The sequence below is a fragment of the Anoplophora glabripennis genome, unplaced genomic scaffold, assembly GCF_000390285.2.
Source record: "Anoplophora glabripennis isolate ALB-LARVAE unplaced genomic scaffold, Agla_2.0 scaffold103, whole genome shotgun sequence".
Taxonomy (NCBI): Eukaryota; Metazoa; Arthropoda; class Insecta; order Coleoptera; family Cerambycidae; genus Anoplophora; species Anoplophora glabripennis.
The window spans coordinates 805292-825416 of record NW_019416259.1 but is presented as its reverse complement, the minus strand read 5'-3'; the positions used below and the strand labels follow the sequence as shown (position 1 = coordinate 825416).

Genomic DNA, 20125 nt, shown 5'->3' with positions numbered 1-20125 from the left:
CAAATCACATAAACTTGCGACGTTTTTTTTGCAAGATCTGCCCAATTCCGAAAGATTGACCACCATTTTCTGGACACCCTGTACTGGGCATAATTAATTTCAACATCCTATACAGAGTGTCCCGGTACTTGATACAAAAAGTCGAGTACAGATAGATGAGGTCAAAATATTATCAGTTCTTCATATACATTTTTTTCATACGGGCCTTCGTTAACAAGTACGGGCCCTCAAAGGTGGAAATTAAAAAGTTATTTTTATTTACAGTCTCTAAACCATTAATTTCAACATGATGCAAATTTGGTGCTCGATAATACGTGCGTATAGCTTGTTTTTGATGTTGTAAGTGAAACATCACTATGCCCAGGAAGCCAGGGACGGACTATGCCCAATGGTTAACAACCCAGAATATTTGCATAGATGGCGATCGCAACCTACCTGTATCAAAAATAAGTTCCCTGAAGAATTTATTTTTTGCCAATGATAATACTCTTTTGGTCCAACTCGGTAAAATTAACAATTTAAGAAATATTTGTAATTTTATGTCGCAGTGCACATCGAGCGGTGCCTCCACCATTTTTTGTTTTTAATTTTTAATTGCACTTAATTACTATGTTAGAAGAGTACATATTTTTTAAATAAGAGCCTAGAATTCTTATTGTCTGCTAATGTAATTTTCAGTAACAAAATTTGACAAACACACTTTACGCAACACAAAATAGAAAAACAAAACAAGAACAAGTTAAAGTTAAAAAAATAATTTAAAAGAAAGAATACTATCAAAATACATTTTCAATATGTGCACCTTCCACCTCCACACACTTCCTAAGACTACGAATGTTATTTGTTTGTACACGAAAAAGCATTTCTGGGATAATAATTTAATAGGACCATACGTTTTAGAGGAACGTCTGAATGGACATCGATATTTGGAGTTTTTGCAAAATAATTTGCAGCCACTATTAGACGATGTTCCATTAGACACCCGAAGAAACGTTTCGTTCATGCACGATGGAGCTCCTCCCCATTTCACTATTGATGTACGGAATTATTTATCTATTGTAGTTAATAATAAATGGATTGGGAGAGGAGACCCAATTTCATGGCCACCACGTTCTTCAGACTTTAACACGATGACCTTCTTCCATCGTGATACTTGAAAAGCTTAGTGCACACAATCCCAGTACAGACAAAGGATGAATTGTACAAACAATTAATTTTCATTGTGATAATATTAGACATACCACAGAAATACTTTTTCGTGTACAAACAAATAACAGAAAGTGCCCATATTGAAATATGTATTTTGATAATTTTCTTTCTTTAAATTTTTTTTTAACTTACATACTTTAACTTATTGTTTCGTTTTTCTATTTTTTGTTAGTGAAAATTACATTAGCAGACAGTAATATTTTCTAGGCTCTTATTAAAAATTAAAAACAAAAAAATGGTGGATGAGCAGCTTGATATGCACTGTGACATAAAATACGTCTGGGCATAATGATGTTTCACTTACATCAAAAATAAGCTGTACGCATGTGTTATCGAGCACCAAATTTGCATCATGCTGAAGTTAATGGTTTAGAGACTGTAAATAAAAATAACTTTTTAATTTTTAAATTTGATGGCCCGTAACTTATTAACGAAGGCCCCTATGAAAAAAAAATATATATGAGGAACTGATTTTATTTTGACCTCATCTATCTGTACTCGACTTTTTTGTATCCAGTACCAGGACACCCTGTTAATCACTTACGAGTGATTTTTTTTCACTCAATATTTAATCAAGTAAAAATCGAAGTCTGAGCAAAAAATTGTTCAATGATAGTTACATTTGAATCATTAGAGAAGATGCTCAGAATAGAGGGAAAAGTAACTGATTCGATAGTTGGCAAAAAATCATATTTGAATAAAAATTATTCACTTTTGCTGTAATAGCTTCGCTTATAAAATTTAAGTTGTACTCATACCAATAGACTGAAAATTTCATTCAATCGGGTGTGGAATATCACTCAATTTTCTTTACAGTGTAACCACAAAAAAAAACAGCTACTGTGAAGAGATTTTTTTTTGTTTCCAAATTTTATTTAGGATTGTTTCATCAGGCTTCTTATCGAATGGAATTAATAAATATTAATAGAACTAAATTATATACAAACATCACACTTTTATAGAAAAAAAAGTGTCCTAAAAATTAAGCCGCTTAGGACATAGATGTATACGATCGTATTTTAATTTATTTAGTCAAAGAGTCACTTGTTTCACTTTTTCAGATGAACTGATGAACTATTTAAAATGTGCAGCTATTTTTATCAGGGAAATTGATATTCATTTCAGTTCTAAGCTGATGTAATCAGTTTAGAACTGAAAACATAGCTATATAAGATAGATTACCTGAAGAATAGCTGATGGAACTGCGTGGCGAAGGAAGTAAAGAGGCATCCGAGAGCAGTTATGAGGCCGCCCATCACCGCCGTCACCCTGGTTGATTTGCGTCGGCAAAAGGCTATGGTCACCGGCGATATGAGGAGGGCTACTCCAGTGGACATGGCACCTAGCCATCCTAAAAGAAAGAGATATTACATCAAAGTGCGAAATGTCATTTCCGATAGGATCTAACTGATGTTGAAGAGAGAGTGATTCTTCACATCATTGTAAGTAGACAAACTTCCTAAAGGAAATATCCTAAAATGTTTTGGTCTCGAAGTAAAGGGTGTTAAATATTAAATTCTTTTCCGTCTAAATTATAAATAACCTGGTTTTATTTTTTTTTTAATTTTTGTAATACAAATGCCTCATCAGAGGCATAATTTGTTGAACCTAGAATTGCAAACAAAATGCTATTTTATCAATAATAATACAGGAAACACAATAATACAATAATATTTCACATATTTAATTTTTTTTTTATATAATACTTATTGAAATACGCATTATACTTTCTCAAACATTCATATTTCATTAGACACATCCCGAAGTACAAATATTATGTGAATTTTCTGACTATTAATTAAAATTGTTTGTTTTGAAATAGAAATTACTTTTGTTATACATATATTAGTATGAAATTCAATGTTTTCTGAAGTGAAATTAAATAACTTGAAGTGCAATTGGCGCTAGCTGAAATATACCTGGAAAAGCTGTAGAAACTTTCTACCGACACCTTAAAGTTGGCAACAAACTTACGGTTTCTGCCTCTTCGATGTGGTTGCGAATTGTCTAAAAGTATTCCCTTTGTGGTAGTGCCGCAGGTGTGACCTCTATCTTAACAGCGATTACCCGGCGACCATACCCAAGCTCAATATCATAAAGCAAGAGGATATTTATTATTTGCATTTACTAACCTGAATATTGTTGTAAAAATATATTTGTGGCAATTAATTCAAGTTATATCGTCACAGATAACTAGCTACTAGCTTTAAAGATTTATTTTTAGTATTGGCGCATTCGCTATTTATTAGAAAAATAAGTTTATTTTTAATAACTATCAAATACAATATACGCTATTTATACACACTAGAGATATAACCAAGACTACTGTTGCATCTGAGAATCGAGAAATCGTTGCTATTAAAACTTATCTGGCTCATCATTAAATTAAATAAAAATGAGACGTTTTTCATCACAACTGATACTTGAATATCTTATTAAATTTATATGTACTAAAAAGAAGAACAGAGGTATTTATTTATTAAAAAAAAATGGAAAAAAGTAAGCTTTCGGAGACGTTGTACTTGAAATTGTGGAAAGGTTGATGAGAATTTTAAAATACGTCTACTTTGTTTAGCAAAATGATATAGACATTTTAAATAATGATTGTTACAGAGCTTTTTAGTATATTTCTAATAACGTGTCTTCTTTTTATTACTTGTAGGTGTTTTTTATGCCATTTCATTTTATTAAACTAGCAAATTGTTGTAATTATTTTTCTAATATTGCATTGCATTTGTTTAATTACATAAGGGTCCAATAAAAAAACTAAATATCCCAAAACTTTCACTTTCTAGTCCATATTTGCTAATTCTCTATTAGAAATGTATCGAAACGATGCTTAACTAAATGGTGAAAAACTGCATTTTATTATCATGTTTATTTTCGGAAATATATTGATATTTTTAAGGAGGCTGTACGTATTTTTTTTTAAATATCAAGGAACAGCGAAAGGACACATTTTAGACTTAATACTTAATTATCAAAGGCACTAAATTAAGTGAGAATTTGCAATAACATAAAAAGTGTTCCATTTGAAAAATATTAAGTAAGGTAACATGAAGAAGAGGAAATGGCACACCTTGTTTAATCAAAGTATTTTAAAATATGCGAAAACTGATTTCATGCATCTTTTATTGAGACAATTTTTTGTATTATTGATTTTATCCCAGATATGAAATAATTTGTATTAAGTAGAGCACCTTGTATATGGTATTCCCCCTGCAGGTGTTTTTTGTGTGTAGAAAAAAATTTTCAACATAAAAGTTGTATGAATTTTTTCGAAGCATTCGAATTTTTTGCCCGGTCAAAGAAATTAACATTTTATAGCTATAGATTGTTCATACAACTTTTATGTGGAACATTTTTAAGAAAACACCCGTAGGGACAACAACATACAGGGTGCTCAGTTTTTTCACAATTTAAAATACTTTGACGGATTTTTCCGGATCATTAGAATTTTTTACCCGGTCGAAGATATTAACATTTTAGAGCTATAGAAGTACTGTTTAAGATCTGTATCTAAACGGTATGTACAGTAAAAGCATGTGCCATAAGAATAAAACTATCAGGTAGGTACTTATTTATAGTTGGAGTTGAAAGAAGGCAAATATTATTTATTTTTCATTTTATGAAAAAGTCATATTTTGTAAAAAAATTTAGATTTTGTTCAAATGTACAAAAATGTAGAACCCCAAGTTGGGATCAGCATGATGATATATGATTTAACTTAAAATTCCATCTTGATAAGTTGTCATATCGGTTGAAAGGAAAGACGTATAGAATAGATTTCTTTTTAATGAAAGTTGTTGAGGATTTGTACATATTTTTGAAAATGGGGAAATAATTTCGATGACGTCATGAGTTTTAAATTATAGTACATTGTGTAACGCTCCAGCGTTGCGCTATGAAAATAACATCACGCTGTTGTACTATCTAGCACTTTCCGTGCATCTAACCCCCTACACTATAGGTCCCATAGCGAGCGCGCGTGATAGAAAATACTTTGTAACTTGTTTCTTTACAAAAAGTTAAGTAGGTCTAAATATGAACAAAAAAATATTCGCTGTGCAGATAAGTGCCTTTTGCGTATAAAATTTAGAAAATAATAATAAAAAACTTTTCTTTTTTTTGTGTAAGTTGTATTAGAATGTCATTAATGTTCCAAACTTTGACAATAGGTTTTAATTTTGCAAATTAATGACACATCAAACCAAAAAATATCAAAGTATGCCGATTATCTTCAAATTTGGTAAATGAACACACATTTTTTACTGTGAATAACTTTCCTCAACACAATTTTTTAAGAGTTAGGTATATGAAATGGCATTTACACAGCAAATACATTTTGTTTTGTTTTTGATAGGGTTTATTAAATACCTCGGAACTAAAAATATGCTGCAAATTAATTTTTACTCATTCGGAATCGTTTGACAAAATGTAAAAATTGCAACTTATTTTTTTTGTTGGTACCTACCTACGGTTGAGACGATCTGTGGACATCTCTTACATATTAAATTCTGGAAAAAGATTGGTTATTTATATGCTGCATAACTACCGCAGTTATGAATAAAATCAACTATATATCTATATTTGAAATAATCTCTTTGTAGACGACACCCTTATTGGATCACTTAGTACGTTTGAACATAAACAGAATTTTTTAACGAGAACCTTGTTTATAAAATGAACCTACACTCATTTGACAGTCGAATTAAGGCATACTCTGTATAATGTTAACATCGAAGGTTATTTGTATGCTATAGAAATAAGGAAAGTATTAAATGTATTCACTATCATCCAGAATACTTAGACCCTCTACCTGTTGGTTCCGCTACAGCCGTGCCGAACTTCCTGACAATCTCGACGTAGAAGAGTCCGGCGGAGCTGACCATTCCGTGGCTGAGGATATGCACGAGGACGGCGCACACGAGCACCACCCATCCCCAACCTCCCTCGGGGTAATAGTGCTGCTTGAGGGTCAGCAGCTGACGCAAGTCGGCGACCAGTCTGGCTGCCCGACTTGCCGGAGGTTCGTCCACACCTGAGCCCTACGACGGATTCAGTTCAAGTACGCGGTTGCGTCTGTTCGCAATGTCTGAGGTTGGTATGGTTTAGTTATTGAAAAATATACGATTGTAAGGCCCCGTTGTTCCTTGGATGATGTCCACAAATATTGAAGGAATAATGTTTGTTAATTTTGATTAAGCAACGCTATGTAGAAGTTTGGAAATCAAATATGTATATCCTATATGTAATAATCTAAAATAAAAAGGTTTAAACTGCGGTTTTTATTTCGTCACCGGAAAATTCGAATGTTATCACGTACTTTTTACTTCAAACTTGAAGTTATAGTCTAGTATTTATCATCCGAGTTCAGTTATTTCCACAAAAATAATTGTATTCGTCACAGTTGATTAGCCTTCCTTCCGAGACTAATTTTCTTGATTGCTCCAGACACTTTGCAGACTTTGTTTTTCTTGGCTTTTCACGAACAAAACGTTGTTTTCCTGGCTACGCCAATTTAGCCGCTTGCAGTTTAAACTTTAATGAGTTCTGCTTTCTCAGACTTAAAGTGAGTGATTGCTTATGTAGTTTATTACTCATATGTAGTTTAAGATTGAGCATTTATTGTCACAGATATACGTTTTTTTCTGAAATATCCACAAGGAGAGTTTCTTAATTTGAGAATAAAAGATTGGTATTAACCACTCATTGTTCCTTTTTGGTTGCAAAATAGTTATCTTGCCATCCTTATTTAAAATTACCTAAATGGCAATTTGTAATATTCCAAGTGCATTGTGTACTAAGGATGCTTTATTGTAGGAGAAAAAATTCACCAATCGGTTCCTTTTAATAATGCAAATCTCAGCTACAAAGGCAGACAGTAATGATAAATAAATCGAATTATAATTATTTTTATTTTATTAATTTAATTGTTTGTATACTGATCGTATTCTCAGTTTTACATAAAATCACAGGTGGCTAAGGAAAACATATTTAGGGCGTATTTTACAAAGTAATTACAATGTTATTCATACAACACGCTTCAATTTGAAAGACAGTATTGGATAAATTATTGTCTGTCATTACTTCGATGATCTATTAATAGCCAATTTATTGATTATTGCAATCTTTTAAGAAACTCTTATTAGGCAAACACATGCCTACAATGTTATATTTAAAAGTTTTTTTTATATATAACCTAATTGAGTGATTCTTCTGACTTGGTCAAAATATTGTTCAGGACTAATAATTATGATCCAGCAAATCTGGTCTAGAAGACTTTTTGCCACAAAAAAAAAATAACAAAGAGGTAGGTAAATGAATCGGAAGTTTTGCAGAATTCGTTGATGAAACTGTTGAGTCGTTTATAATAAAAATAAACTACATTATTTTATGTAAATATAACTGTCAATTAATAAAAACGTTAAGAGGAGATTGTATTAGTTTAATGAATAAATAGTATAATCAAGGTTTGATTATAATAAACGTGTAATAGTTATCAAACCCCCCAAGGCAAAATTTGTTAAATTCGGATAAGCCAAATCCAAGATAAATCATTTAAAAAAATGACATGTGCTGCCGTTGTAATAGAAAATAAAATTCGTAAGGGGAAAGTAAAATATCACTATTAATCCCGTATATCTCGGAACTAAAGTATATTTTTATGATATAGGTACCTTAGTATTAAAATAAGTTTTTTGTTTTCTCTGGCGATTGTTGAACAAACTTCATCCTTGTGATCAAGAGATTTTAGTCCTTCGCTGAATTATATAGGTACTAAATTCGAAACAGTTCTGTAAATTTTTACCAGTGAATTTTCACTTCAAAAGAGTAAAACTTAACGTTACATAATGAAATGAATCGAAAATTAATTGAATCCTTTTTGACATACCTACACACTATTAAATATTTAAATTTCTCCATTTTCCGTTAAAACTAAAAATATCAAACCTATATTAACAAAATTCTGTAGTAGTATTAATTAAGGTCCTAAAATGGTCTATTTTGATATATTAAGCAATATATTATTTTTACTAGCGGTGTAGGTAAGAGTATTAGTGAAAGCATTTAATTTTATATTATATTATTAATATCTTGAACATCACTGACATAAAAAAACACTATTCAAACATTTACCAATTTGAGACAAATAATATTTTTCTATATTTTTTGAAAAAATGCTTTATTTTCGAGTTTCTTGCATTTTTCTAAAGTAGGTAACTACTTTTTCTCAGATTTAATTTTAATATAATAAATTCTAGTGGAAGTATAGTTTTCATTCGGTTAAACAAAGTTTTCTACAGTTATTAAAAAATATATATTTTTGACAATATCCGTGAGATTTAGATCATTGATCATTCATACGTAAATTTTTATAGCAAGAGTTCAAAGGTCATTTTATTTACTCTTTTAAATTTTTGACAATTTCTGATACTAAAATTTATTGTTGTTAAAAGTTTTCAGTTAATTATTTTGTATTTTTATTATAAAAAATTGCCTTACGCAAACATTCACGCTAAATTTCGCCTGGAAATGTTTAGGAGGAATTTTCTTTGGATTTTCTTGAGACCATACACGTAAATTATGGTATTTTACTGCACTCCTTCTATACTGTGAGTCACCAGTCTTTTATTTTTTATTTTTATGTACAAAATAGTAGTAGTATTTCAGAAGTTGTAGGTGCTCGTAGCATTGTTGGAAATTTCACTAAAGCAACTTCAAAATATTGTGCGATTAAATCTTTAAGTGAACCACAAATAGTGATCTACCGAACGCATCTCCTTTTATACTTTACCCTTTACCCTCGACATGAAAGAAAATCAATTACATCAGATTTTGGTGAGGCTTATTATTTTTAATACATAGTTCACTTGAAAGGTCTATTTGGGTCCCACCACACAGTTAATGATTATGCATAGAACAAATTGGTGGCCAATATGAATATTTATTCCAGACATGAATAAAATTTTTTATTTCTTAAGTTAATGAACTATTTTTTTCATGTTGAAAAGGAAGAAAAACGTGGGCAAGTATTAAAATATCTTCTTATGTTTCATAAGCTGTTAAGTAACAGTAATTAATGCTGATTTCAAAAATCGAAAGATATACAGTGTGTTTCGTTTAAAAAAACATGTTTAGTTCTCATTGATTTTTGAGAAAACCCTGTACAAGGAAGCTTGACATTTATAAACAATGACCCTGTACATATTCGTTATTCATCAATGAATTAGGCATAATAATTGTTATTATGCCTACTAAAGTATAAAATAAATTCACAGGAAACACAACACTTAAAATGTTTAGTTAAATGTCAAATTCTGAATAAACTGTTAAAGTAGATGTAAACAAACGTGTTGAATTTAACTTGAAAGGATTTTCGAAAGGACCATTTTCAAATCTCATATATAATAAATTTATAAAATAAATATTACTATTTTGAGGTATATTTATTAACACACCTAAAAATATGCTGTTCCACCCTATGGCCCATCCAAATAAGGGGAATAACTTGCTAATGATTACGAAAATATTGAAATATGCAGCAATATAGTGGCCCACCTGCAAAAATCATGTCTCCCCTTTCGGCTCACGCAATTTCAAAAGTCTGGTCACGTGTCTGCGAATCACCTTTTATAATACACTACAGTACTATTGTTTAACCATAGAAATATATCACCTCAGCAATGTTATTTCTCGTTGCTGGTCTAAATGTGACGGTTTCAAATATTCTATTTTCTGTATCCGTTGCTTCGCGGCGTAGAGCGGAATGAAGGCAGTGGCATCCACTTTTAAATAAATTTACATCGCCTCAAACGTTTTTATGGGCACTAAATTTCCGATTAAATCACGGTGCAGACGTCCACGTCTTCTGCCACCAATAAATCATTTTGTAACACGCTTTCTGGGACCATAATTCATTCCAGCAACATACCAACCACAGACAGAGATAATTACGAACAGTTGTAGCTAATTTTAATAAAGCGAATAAGACGAACGTTACGTTTGGTAGTTATAGGGTTAAAAATGGAAATTTCTTTCTCAATGTTACAGAGTGATAGATGCAGTTCAGCATTCGCAGTGGGTTAAAAAATGGATGAAAATATGCAAGTAAAAGGCGTTTGTGATAATTAGTTTGTCCATAAATTATAATTGTCTTCTAAAAATGTTTCACAGTTAAAGTAATTGCTTGTAGTGATTTATATCGCATACACAAGTATGAAATCATTTACAAACCCACTGACAAATGCGATTTTAAATGAACTGCAATTTATATAAAACTGAAAATTTTTGGCTTACAATTTTAATGATCGTATTTAGAACCGATAAATTCCAAATTATAAATGCTTATTTGTTCATTAGTGTTATCATAAAAATTATTTAAAAATTATATAATAATAATGAGGGAAATCAGAAAAGATATTTATTTAATTGGCTGCATATTTCTTTGATTCTTTTTTAAAAATCTCAGTTACCTACAATAAATTTTTCAGTAACGACGGGATTAAAGTTGAAATGTAAGTATGGAATTCTCATTAAATTTTTAAAGATCAAAATTACATTGTCATTGTATAGAATGAGTTAATTTCATGTAATTTCGGGGTATTTCAGACAGAAATAAATTAATAATGTTCTCGAGTTCGATTTTTAAGCACACATTGCAGAATCGATCCTCAGTAGGAGAAATGGAGACAAATTGAATTTCGTCGATTACAGCGCCATCTTAGCCGTATAATTCGAATCTGCAATAAAAAATGAGAATTCTTATTTAAGATTTCATAGTTACCCCCCTCACCACCTAAAAGGGGTGGGGGAATTTTTGCACTAGTGTATTTCCCCTGCGGAATGATTCATTTTTGATAATTAATTTTTTTTCATAGGGTGTTTATTTCTCGAGATATTTGTAAGTTTCAGGTTAAAAAAACACCCGGTATACCCCAGTTCTGACAAATTTTTCCAACAAATCTCAATATGAAACGTACAATAACAAAACTTTAGATACGATAAATTATTATTCACCATTTTCTTCACAAGGAACGCTTAAACATTTACATCTACTTTTATACAGGGTGTTCTTTCTTTGAAGGCGAATAACTCCACAACGAAATCCAATATATTTTTTTTTTATGAAATACTATAACTATTTTGACCTCCCCTGTACAATTCTTCACTTTTGACATGACCCTTCCAAACATCCTGTATAATGTTAATGTTTTTTTTGCGAATTTCGATACTAAGCTGAAACGGCAATAACAATGACGAAAAAAATCATATAAATTTAAATTATTCAGACACTACTCGTACATTAAAAACTCTTACGGGCCTTTCGATAGGTTTTTGTTCGACGTTATGTGACACAACGTAGACGATTGAGGGAATAGTGTTGTACCTAAACCATACATTGAAACCTTTGAACTTACAATAAACACTTTTTGAACAAATTTAGAAAGAATGTTTTGTTGATAAAGTATCGATATAGAATTTCACGTTGGTTATATCTGAAAAAATAGATAGATATATTTAAATAAATAAGTGTGAAAAAGATAAAAGTGTTGTTCATTCTGAAACTAAAATAGTCGCAATATTCTGCCAACTTCGCTGATAAGGCTGAAATATTTTTACCATACGCAGCCTACAGAGTTTACAATAGCTTTACTTCCGGTTAACTAAAAAATAAAAAAAAAACGATAATTATTATAAAACACCAAAAGGTTAAGTGTATTACATTTTATTGGCAGACTTTTCTTAGCATAATATTAGTATTGATAGATTTTAAAGTTTTTAAAATAAGACAGGTGCTATCTGACATGACAAAACTTTATACCTATGTAACAGCTCTGAAAAACTAGTTTCTGTCAATTTATTCGCCATGTCAAAGTAAAAGAAGCAAAGGAGTTAAATCAGTGCGACTTCAAATGAACATCCTTTGAGTAATCTTTGTACGATCTGTTTCATTTTGCCGGTGATTGCAATCGAATTTACGAGCCAATTCGTCAATCAAGATCTCGTTCGTTGAACTGATTCCTTTACAATTTAATGAGATAAATTTATCAACAAATTTGGACAATTTCGTCATAAACAGAAACGTCGCTATAACTCCTGAATACCGAATTTAAAATGTAGTTTCAGAGAACGGTGATACACTACATATTTAAATTAAAATTCTTCGTATATTCTAACTACGAATTTTTGATTTTGGATGACTAATAAATATCCGATGTTTAAATTGCTGATCTATACAAGGTGTCCCGCATAAGAACCGACACAGAACAGGTGCATGTGGGGTGCTAAAAATATTTTAATTTAACCAAATCTACCTATATACAAAGTAGGCTGTGTTATATGCCTTAAACATGAGGCGCCAAATTTAGAAAAAAATATCTATTCGATTTCTTCTTATATTTTTCCAAAGAAGACAACTGATATTAAATTTATTTACAAAATTATGAGTATATAATTTCATTCAGTAGGAATTATAACGGGTGTTTTTTTAATCTGAAACTTTCAAATATCTCAAGAAATAAGCACCCTATGAAAAAATGCCAATAACAAAAAATGCATCCTTCCTTGTAAGGGCGGAGGTGTGTAACTTATAAATCTTAAATTAATAGGAATTACCATTTTTATTACAGATTCGAATTCTACGGCCGACGATATTCAATTTTTCTCCATTTCTCCTACTAAAAGGCAGGAGCGTTTTTAGACATCTAAAAAAAGGTGTAAATGGTACAAAACTGGGATTCATATTCCATCTTTGAAGAATTGTAGAACCCTTGTTTATCGTTTTAGAAAAATCTTACTGTTGTCTTTTTTAGTTTCTTTTATTCCTTGTACAACTGAGTGCATTACGATTATAAGTTACTCAAATTTGTCTGGACTATTTTGTAAATCCCACTTCTGATTCAATAAACTGAACCACCTGCGTTTCTGGGCAAATACTTATTTCGCCTTTTAAATCAGATAAGAGAAATTTCCACTTTAACCCTTGAAGACCCTCCCGGTCCTTCAATGACAAACCCCATAGTAACTCCCGAGCCCCGAATCGTGGTGAGACAGCTGCGGCAGACTCCTGGACCGCGAGAGACCGCTGCGCCGTGGCCGCTCATCGCTCGAGAGCTCCTCGTCGGTGATGGCCATACCGCCTACACCTCTGGCTCGAATCCGGACCGGCCGTATCACTCTTCAGGCACATTCTTCAAACGCATAAGGGCACGCGCGGAGATGATCCTAGTTGGCTATCTATAAGGAGAATGGAGGATGCGATGTTGAATTTTTCTGATGATACACAATCATATGACACTCATACGAGAGGTTAGAAAAAGGAAAAATCATTAGTTTGACGGATTAACTTCGAATTTGTTACGTTAAATCAAGAGTTTTTAACTAGTGCTATTGTCAAACAACTACTCCAAGGCCTATATGTACAGGGTGGGCCACAAGTAATGCCTCGGTCGCTAGTGACCAAACGGCAAATGTTACAGAAACCTGTTTAGGTGAGTTTGTGTAGGTTGATTACGGCTACATTTTAAAAATATTTTGAGATATACAGGGTGTCCAGGAAAAGCGAACCATATCAAAGTTATGTTTTTTTAAATGGAACACCCTGTATTTTACTGCATTTTTGAAAGCACCGTAAAAAAATAGGTGAACTTTATTAAAGGTTCTGCATACCTAGGACTTACAGTTTGTGAGATATTTCAATTTTAGTGAAAATGCAGGCATAGCGTAGAAATTTAATATTAGCAATAAAAAAATAATTTTAAGGAAGCAGCTTTGGAGGGTCTATTTTAGATCCTTGAAGTTATAAATTGTTATATTTGTCGTCACTTAGTATTATACAGGGTGTTCAAAAAACTGCTGAATACTTCTCTCAACTTTAAACAGCAATAACTTGGTTATTTTAAATGGAACACCCAGTATATTTTTACTTTGGGAGTTGGGAAATTTAAAACTCTTTCAAACTGTGTATAGGTTCCCTATACCTATCTCTAACGGTATTGGAGATATTTGTGCCGTTTCGTTTTTTATCGATTTTTTTTGTAAGATGTATCCACGTGTCTTTATCGAGGTCTTTACTGAATTGGTTTGGGTTCTTCTTGATGACGTCTCTTTAAATATATTGAGAAAAATGAGGATGCAATTAGATGGCGCACCTGCAAATTTTTCATATTCAGTGAGAAATTATTTAAATCGAAAATTTAGTAATAAATGGATAAGTAGGAATGGTGCATGTCAGTGGCCACGTAGGTGTCCAGACCTCACCGTAATGGACTTCTTTGTTGCGAGCTATATAAAAAATCTTGTATACAATGTTCCACCTATTACTTGCGATGATATTGGAGGGAAGGATTAGAGATGCATTTGCGTGAGAATATCATTTGAAGATAGAATAAGATGCTGTATTCAGGAGAATGGTTATCAATTCGAACATCAATTAAAATTTTTCTTTGTTTTTTCTAAAAGTAAAAGTTCCTTTTATCATTATCATGAAAATATTCAAAAAAGTTTTCTAATAAAAAATATTATTTTATAAGCAGAATAATTATAAAAAGTTATTAATTTTGTATAAATATGTTTGTAGTAAGTAACTGAATTATTTATGAACATGAAAAATATTTATTAAAGAAAATTTTACTTTTAGAAGAAACAAAGAAAAATTTTAATAGATGTTCGAATTGATAACCATTCTCTTGAATACAGCATCTTATTCTATCTTCAAATGATATTCTCACATTCCTTAGAATATTTGGGGTGATTGTGGCAAATGCATATCTAATCCTTTCCTTCATATCATCGCAAGTAGTAGGTGGAACACTGTGTACAAGATATATTTTTATACAGCCCGAAACAAAGAAGTCCATTACGAGAGGTTTGGACACCTGTGGTAGCCACTGACATGGACCATTCTTACCTACTCATTTATTACTTAATTATCGATTTATATAATTTCTCACTGAATATGAAAAATGTGCAGGTGCGCCATCTATTTGCATTCACATTTTTCTCCTTATATTTAAAGAGACGTCATCAAGAAGAACCCAAACCAATTCAGTAAAGACCTCGATAAAGACACGTGGATACATCTTACAAAAAAAATCTATAAAAAACGAAACGGCACAAATATCTCCAATACCGTTAGAGATAGGTATAGGGAACCTATACACAGTTTGAAAGAGTTTTAAATTTCCCAACTCCCAAAGTAAAAATATACTGGGTGTTCCATTTAAAATAACCAAGTTATTGCTGTTTAAAGTTGAGAGAAGTATTCAGCAGTTTTTTGAACACCCTGTATAATACTAAGCGACGACAAATATAACAATTTATAACTTCAAGGATCTAAAATAGACCTTCCAAAGCTGCTTCCTTAAAATATTTTTTTTATTGCTAATATTAAATTTCTACGCTATGCTTGCATTTTCACTAAAATTGAAATATTTCACAAACTATAAGTCCTAGGTATGCAGAACCTTTAATAAAGCTCACCTATTTTCTACGGTGCTTTCAAAAATGCAGTAAAATACAGGGTGTTCCATTTAAAAAAACGTAACTTTGATATGGTACGCTTTTCCTGGACACCCTGTATATCTCAAAATATTTTTAAAATGTAGCCGTAATCAACCTACACATACCCACCTAAACAGGTTTCTGTAACATTTGCCGTTTGGTCACTAGCGACCGAGGCGTTACTGGTGGCCCACCCTGTAGAAGTAGAATTTCAGAAAACAATATTTCTTTTTCAGAAACTATTAAATGTATTTTAAACAGTAGGAAACTAATTACTATTAGTATCCAACAGTGTATAAAAGTGAAGTAATAATGGAATAATGAATTATACGTTACATATCCTGAAATAGAAATTACATTTTCTCAATCAAATCATGACTATTCTGAAATAGACTTGACGTTTGCTGAAATAAGGCATATAACTGGCAAATAATTAAATTTTATTAAATTATTTCTGAATAATGCAGGAAAATATAATAGCTATCATAACTTCTAGTAAAAATGTCTCACTTCCCATTCGCGTAATAGTTCACCTAAGTTATAATAACTTCTAAGTAATTGTTTAGTTGTGTTAAACTGGGGATCCATAATATTTAATTTAATTCTGCTTTACTTCCAAAGCACAGTGCAACTTTATGCAAAAGTTCCATTAAGTTGGTTCAGCTGGGTAAATATTACTAAACTTACTTCACATTTATTGTTGTTTGGAAACAATTTACTTATTTATTAGGGGCAAAAACATCGAGGTCGATATTCACAATAACTAAATTCACTTAAAGCAAAAAGGTGGTTAATAATATTTTAAAACTTTCTTGTACTTGTAGCTGAAACGCGAAAACTTTTCTGATATACTAGGATTTCCAACTAAACGGATATATTGACAATCAAACAACAGTTGTGCTATAGTCTGGCAGACCTAATAGTGGCTCGCCTAGGCAACAGGCAATCATTAGATTAAATTATTTTGTTACAAATTAATTATTTGTTTTGAGATACATTTAGAAGAAATTATAAATTAATTTAAAAAAAATACCGCCGCCAATAATGGCTGTTGTCGCTCAAAAAATGATACTAACTTTAAATCATGATTTAAATGAAAACATTCTTTGTAAAAATAGATAATGTGGTATTTTGGGAAAAACAAAAAATAACACCATTAAGAGACCGTTTTTAATAAAACCAGATAACAAACATCTTAACCCCTAAACAGCCATATTCACAGCAAGTGGTAAGAATTTCACTATAAGATGGATGATAACGGATAATGGACGAATGAATACTTTTTTTAGTTACCATAATTTTTAAAACCTTTCTTAATGTTAATTTACTATTTTTATTTTATTTTATTTAATACACTGTTCAACAGGTACTACCCAATTATGGAACAGGGATTTTACAGACAGTAATAAAACAAGTAAAAAATTACAAATTAATTAATTAATTACAAATAAAATTAAAAGGAACAAAAAAATACAGACCATCATAAAAAAGAAGGAATTAAATAAAATCCATACACTAAATAATACACATAAATGAAGATTAAAATTACATATTTGAAACTACTAGGCATTAAAAATAAAGTATTTTTAAGTTATTAAGGCTGCAGTTAAAAATATTTACAGATTTTTTATTACATGTTGCAGATTTCATAAAGTGGTGAATGTTTAAGTACATTAGTATGAGGAGTTAGTAAATAAAATGTTCCGTTTTCTCTAGAGCTAAGTCTAGGTATAGAAAATGATAATTTGGTTATAAATTCCTGCAGTCAGCCAAATTACGGAAAATTTTAAAAAGAAAGATCTGCGAAAAGTATTTCCGTCTAGTTTCAAGGCTAATAAAGGAATGTCTACTTAAAAGATCCTCATGCGGATATCCGATATGAGGATAGTAGCCATCATATTTAAAATTTAAAAATTTAAAAAATCGACGCTGATTCGATTCCAGTTTATTAATGCGGACACCACTGTGCGGAGACCATACGGGAGAGGCATATTCAAGACAACACTATCAATATGATTATTAAATTATACCTAGTTTTTCATTAAATACAACGCGCAGGTCTCGAAATGCTGTAATTAAGCATAATGCAATTGAACTTGCTGTAGAAAGACATGGCATTACATTTTTCCGTATTTAACATTAGCCTGTTATTAGTACACCAAGATTTTATATTAAGAAGGTTTCGTTGAAGCTGAATACAGTCATTAATGTTGCGAATTGAGCTGTATATTTTCACATCATCGGCTAAAGAAGAAAATTTACATCTAAGTTGTTAATAAATATAATGAATAGTAAAGGTCCAATAATGGAACATTGAGGAACTCCTGATGTAGCGACATACTCAATCGATTTATAATCGATTTTTATATAAACTATATACTGTTTCCTGGTGTCTAAATAAGATTTGAAGAAATTCATTAAGGCCTCTGATACGTCAAACATATCAAGCTTCTGGAGTAAAAGTGAGTGATCAAGCCTATCAAACGCCTTGCTGAGTTCAGTATATATGACATCAGTTTGTAAATTGTTATCTATAGAATCAGCTATAAATTGTGTAACACTGATCAGGTTAGTGACAGTACGAGTAGAACGTCCTTTCATAAAACCATGCTGACAGGGTGTCATCATATTGGAGATGTTATAATAAATATATCATGAAGTAATATTTTAAAAACTTTACAAAAATTACATATAATGGATATAGGACGAAAATTAGTAATGTTAAATTTATCACCCTTTTTAAAAATTGAACGTTTCCACAAATCAGGTAACCGACACTCCGTTAGGCATAAGTGCACTAAAATTTGAACAACCTATATATCGTTATATCTTTAAAAATAATTCACCTGTTAGTTTAAAATAAATGTGCTTATATGATGATTTTAAAAGATTTACTTATTGTTAGTGTCATAAGCTTTTTCAGTATAAAAAAAATTCCCACTTTGCCGACATAAAAGAGATTTAAATAAAATGTATGTCGATTCCGTGTACTTGCACTTGGAATCCCAAATGTAATCCTTTCATGTTAATGCCCGTGGCACTACCATATTACTCGTACCATCGCTTAATTGAAAAAAGCGGTTCGTCGCTTATATGTAGATGGAATGCGCGTGGAATGTGATTATGACAAATTATAGAGTCATTTTTGGTAACACGTTCCTGGGACTGGACATTTTTGAATGTATGTTCGGGGTGGTCAGTGCTTTCAGGCGAATATTTTTTAGGTTGTCGGTTGGCTTCCTTTACCGCACACGGTTCTAAAATGAAAAGATCTGATCTGCCTAGATAATATCGCCTATCTTTTGTTTCAACGTTGCTATTTACAAGACGACGGTGCCATGGAATTGAATAAACATATACATCATAGAAGAGATAGAAAACGATAAGCTCAATTATGTAAAGTAGTTTTCATAACACGAGTTCATATTTTAATAATATATATATATATATATATACGAGGGTCATACAGAATTTAGTATCCGTCTGTGAACAAAAGTACCTCACGGGGGTAAAACAGGGCGAACGGTCAAAATGAATTATTTAGTTAGGCTGATGACTTATCCGGAGAAAGTTAATCTCTACAGAAGTTATTGGTGACTGCGTTATTAAGATATTTGAACAGGAATGAACGAAAGAATGGTTTTAGAAATGGAGGCAAGATATACTTAGACATGCAAGCCAAGAAGTTCTTAAAAGGATTGACGAAGGAGATCTACTGAACCAAAGTCACAGATCAGTGAGGAGAAGATTACTGTTAAGTAGGTCTATTAACAAAAAGTTGTAGACTCGGGAAAACCTAATGAAGATGAGCTTGAAAGATTCTGTCAAGAGGAAGAGGAAACGGCAGCCCATAAGTATGTGAAAACTATGGATCATAAATAGAAGACTAAAGCTAGTTCATTATAAACATCAGGTCTTTATCTGATGTTTATGATGAAAAGTAACAGACATTTCCAAAAATGATTTTAATACCAACAGCTCCATAAAAAAATCTCCTAAAGTACATTACAAGTATTCATTGCGATACACTTTTCAACTGTCAATTCATTGACGACACATTGTGTCGATGTTGTCATATTTTCAAAGAAAGAAGATCTGATGTTTATGATGAAAAACAAGAAGAACAAAAATGGATCAAGTGATCAAAAAATATAAAATCGTTGCTAACCGACTAAAGTACCATAAAATTTGTTAAAAAAACAACACAAAGAAAATCATGTAATTACTGGAGTACTGTTCTGATTGAATTATCACATTTTATTAAATGAAACGACATTCAATGTCACATGGTGTTACATCCATTCACCGTCTTAGCAAAGAATCATACTGTCACTATCTAATATAAAAACTTATGATTGCCGTTATCTGGTATCAGAAGTGTATTCCTTTGGTTGATTTAAGACTCCCGGTG

General features: G+C 31.4%; 1 protein-coding gene across 1 annotated transcript in view; it reads right to left on the bottom strand.

Moving 5' to 3' along the window:
- Nucleotides 1–20125, bottom strand: part of LOC108903313 (monocarboxylate transporter 12-like) — a 208588-nt gene that overhangs the window by 43917 nt on the left and 144546 nt on the right. The window contains exons 2-4 of the mRNA XM_018705441.1: nucleotides 13228–13449; nucleotides 6029–6257; nucleotides 2392–2560 (exon numbers count right to left, since the gene is read on the bottom strand). Of these exons, the coding sequence (XP_018560957.1) occupies nucleotides 2392–2560; nucleotides 6029–6257; nucleotides 13228–13347 (518 nt within the window). The 5' untranslated portion in view covers nucleotides 13348–13449. The remainder of the gene's footprint in view (nucleotides 1–2391; nucleotides 2561–6028; nucleotides 6258–13227; nucleotides 13450–20125) is intronic.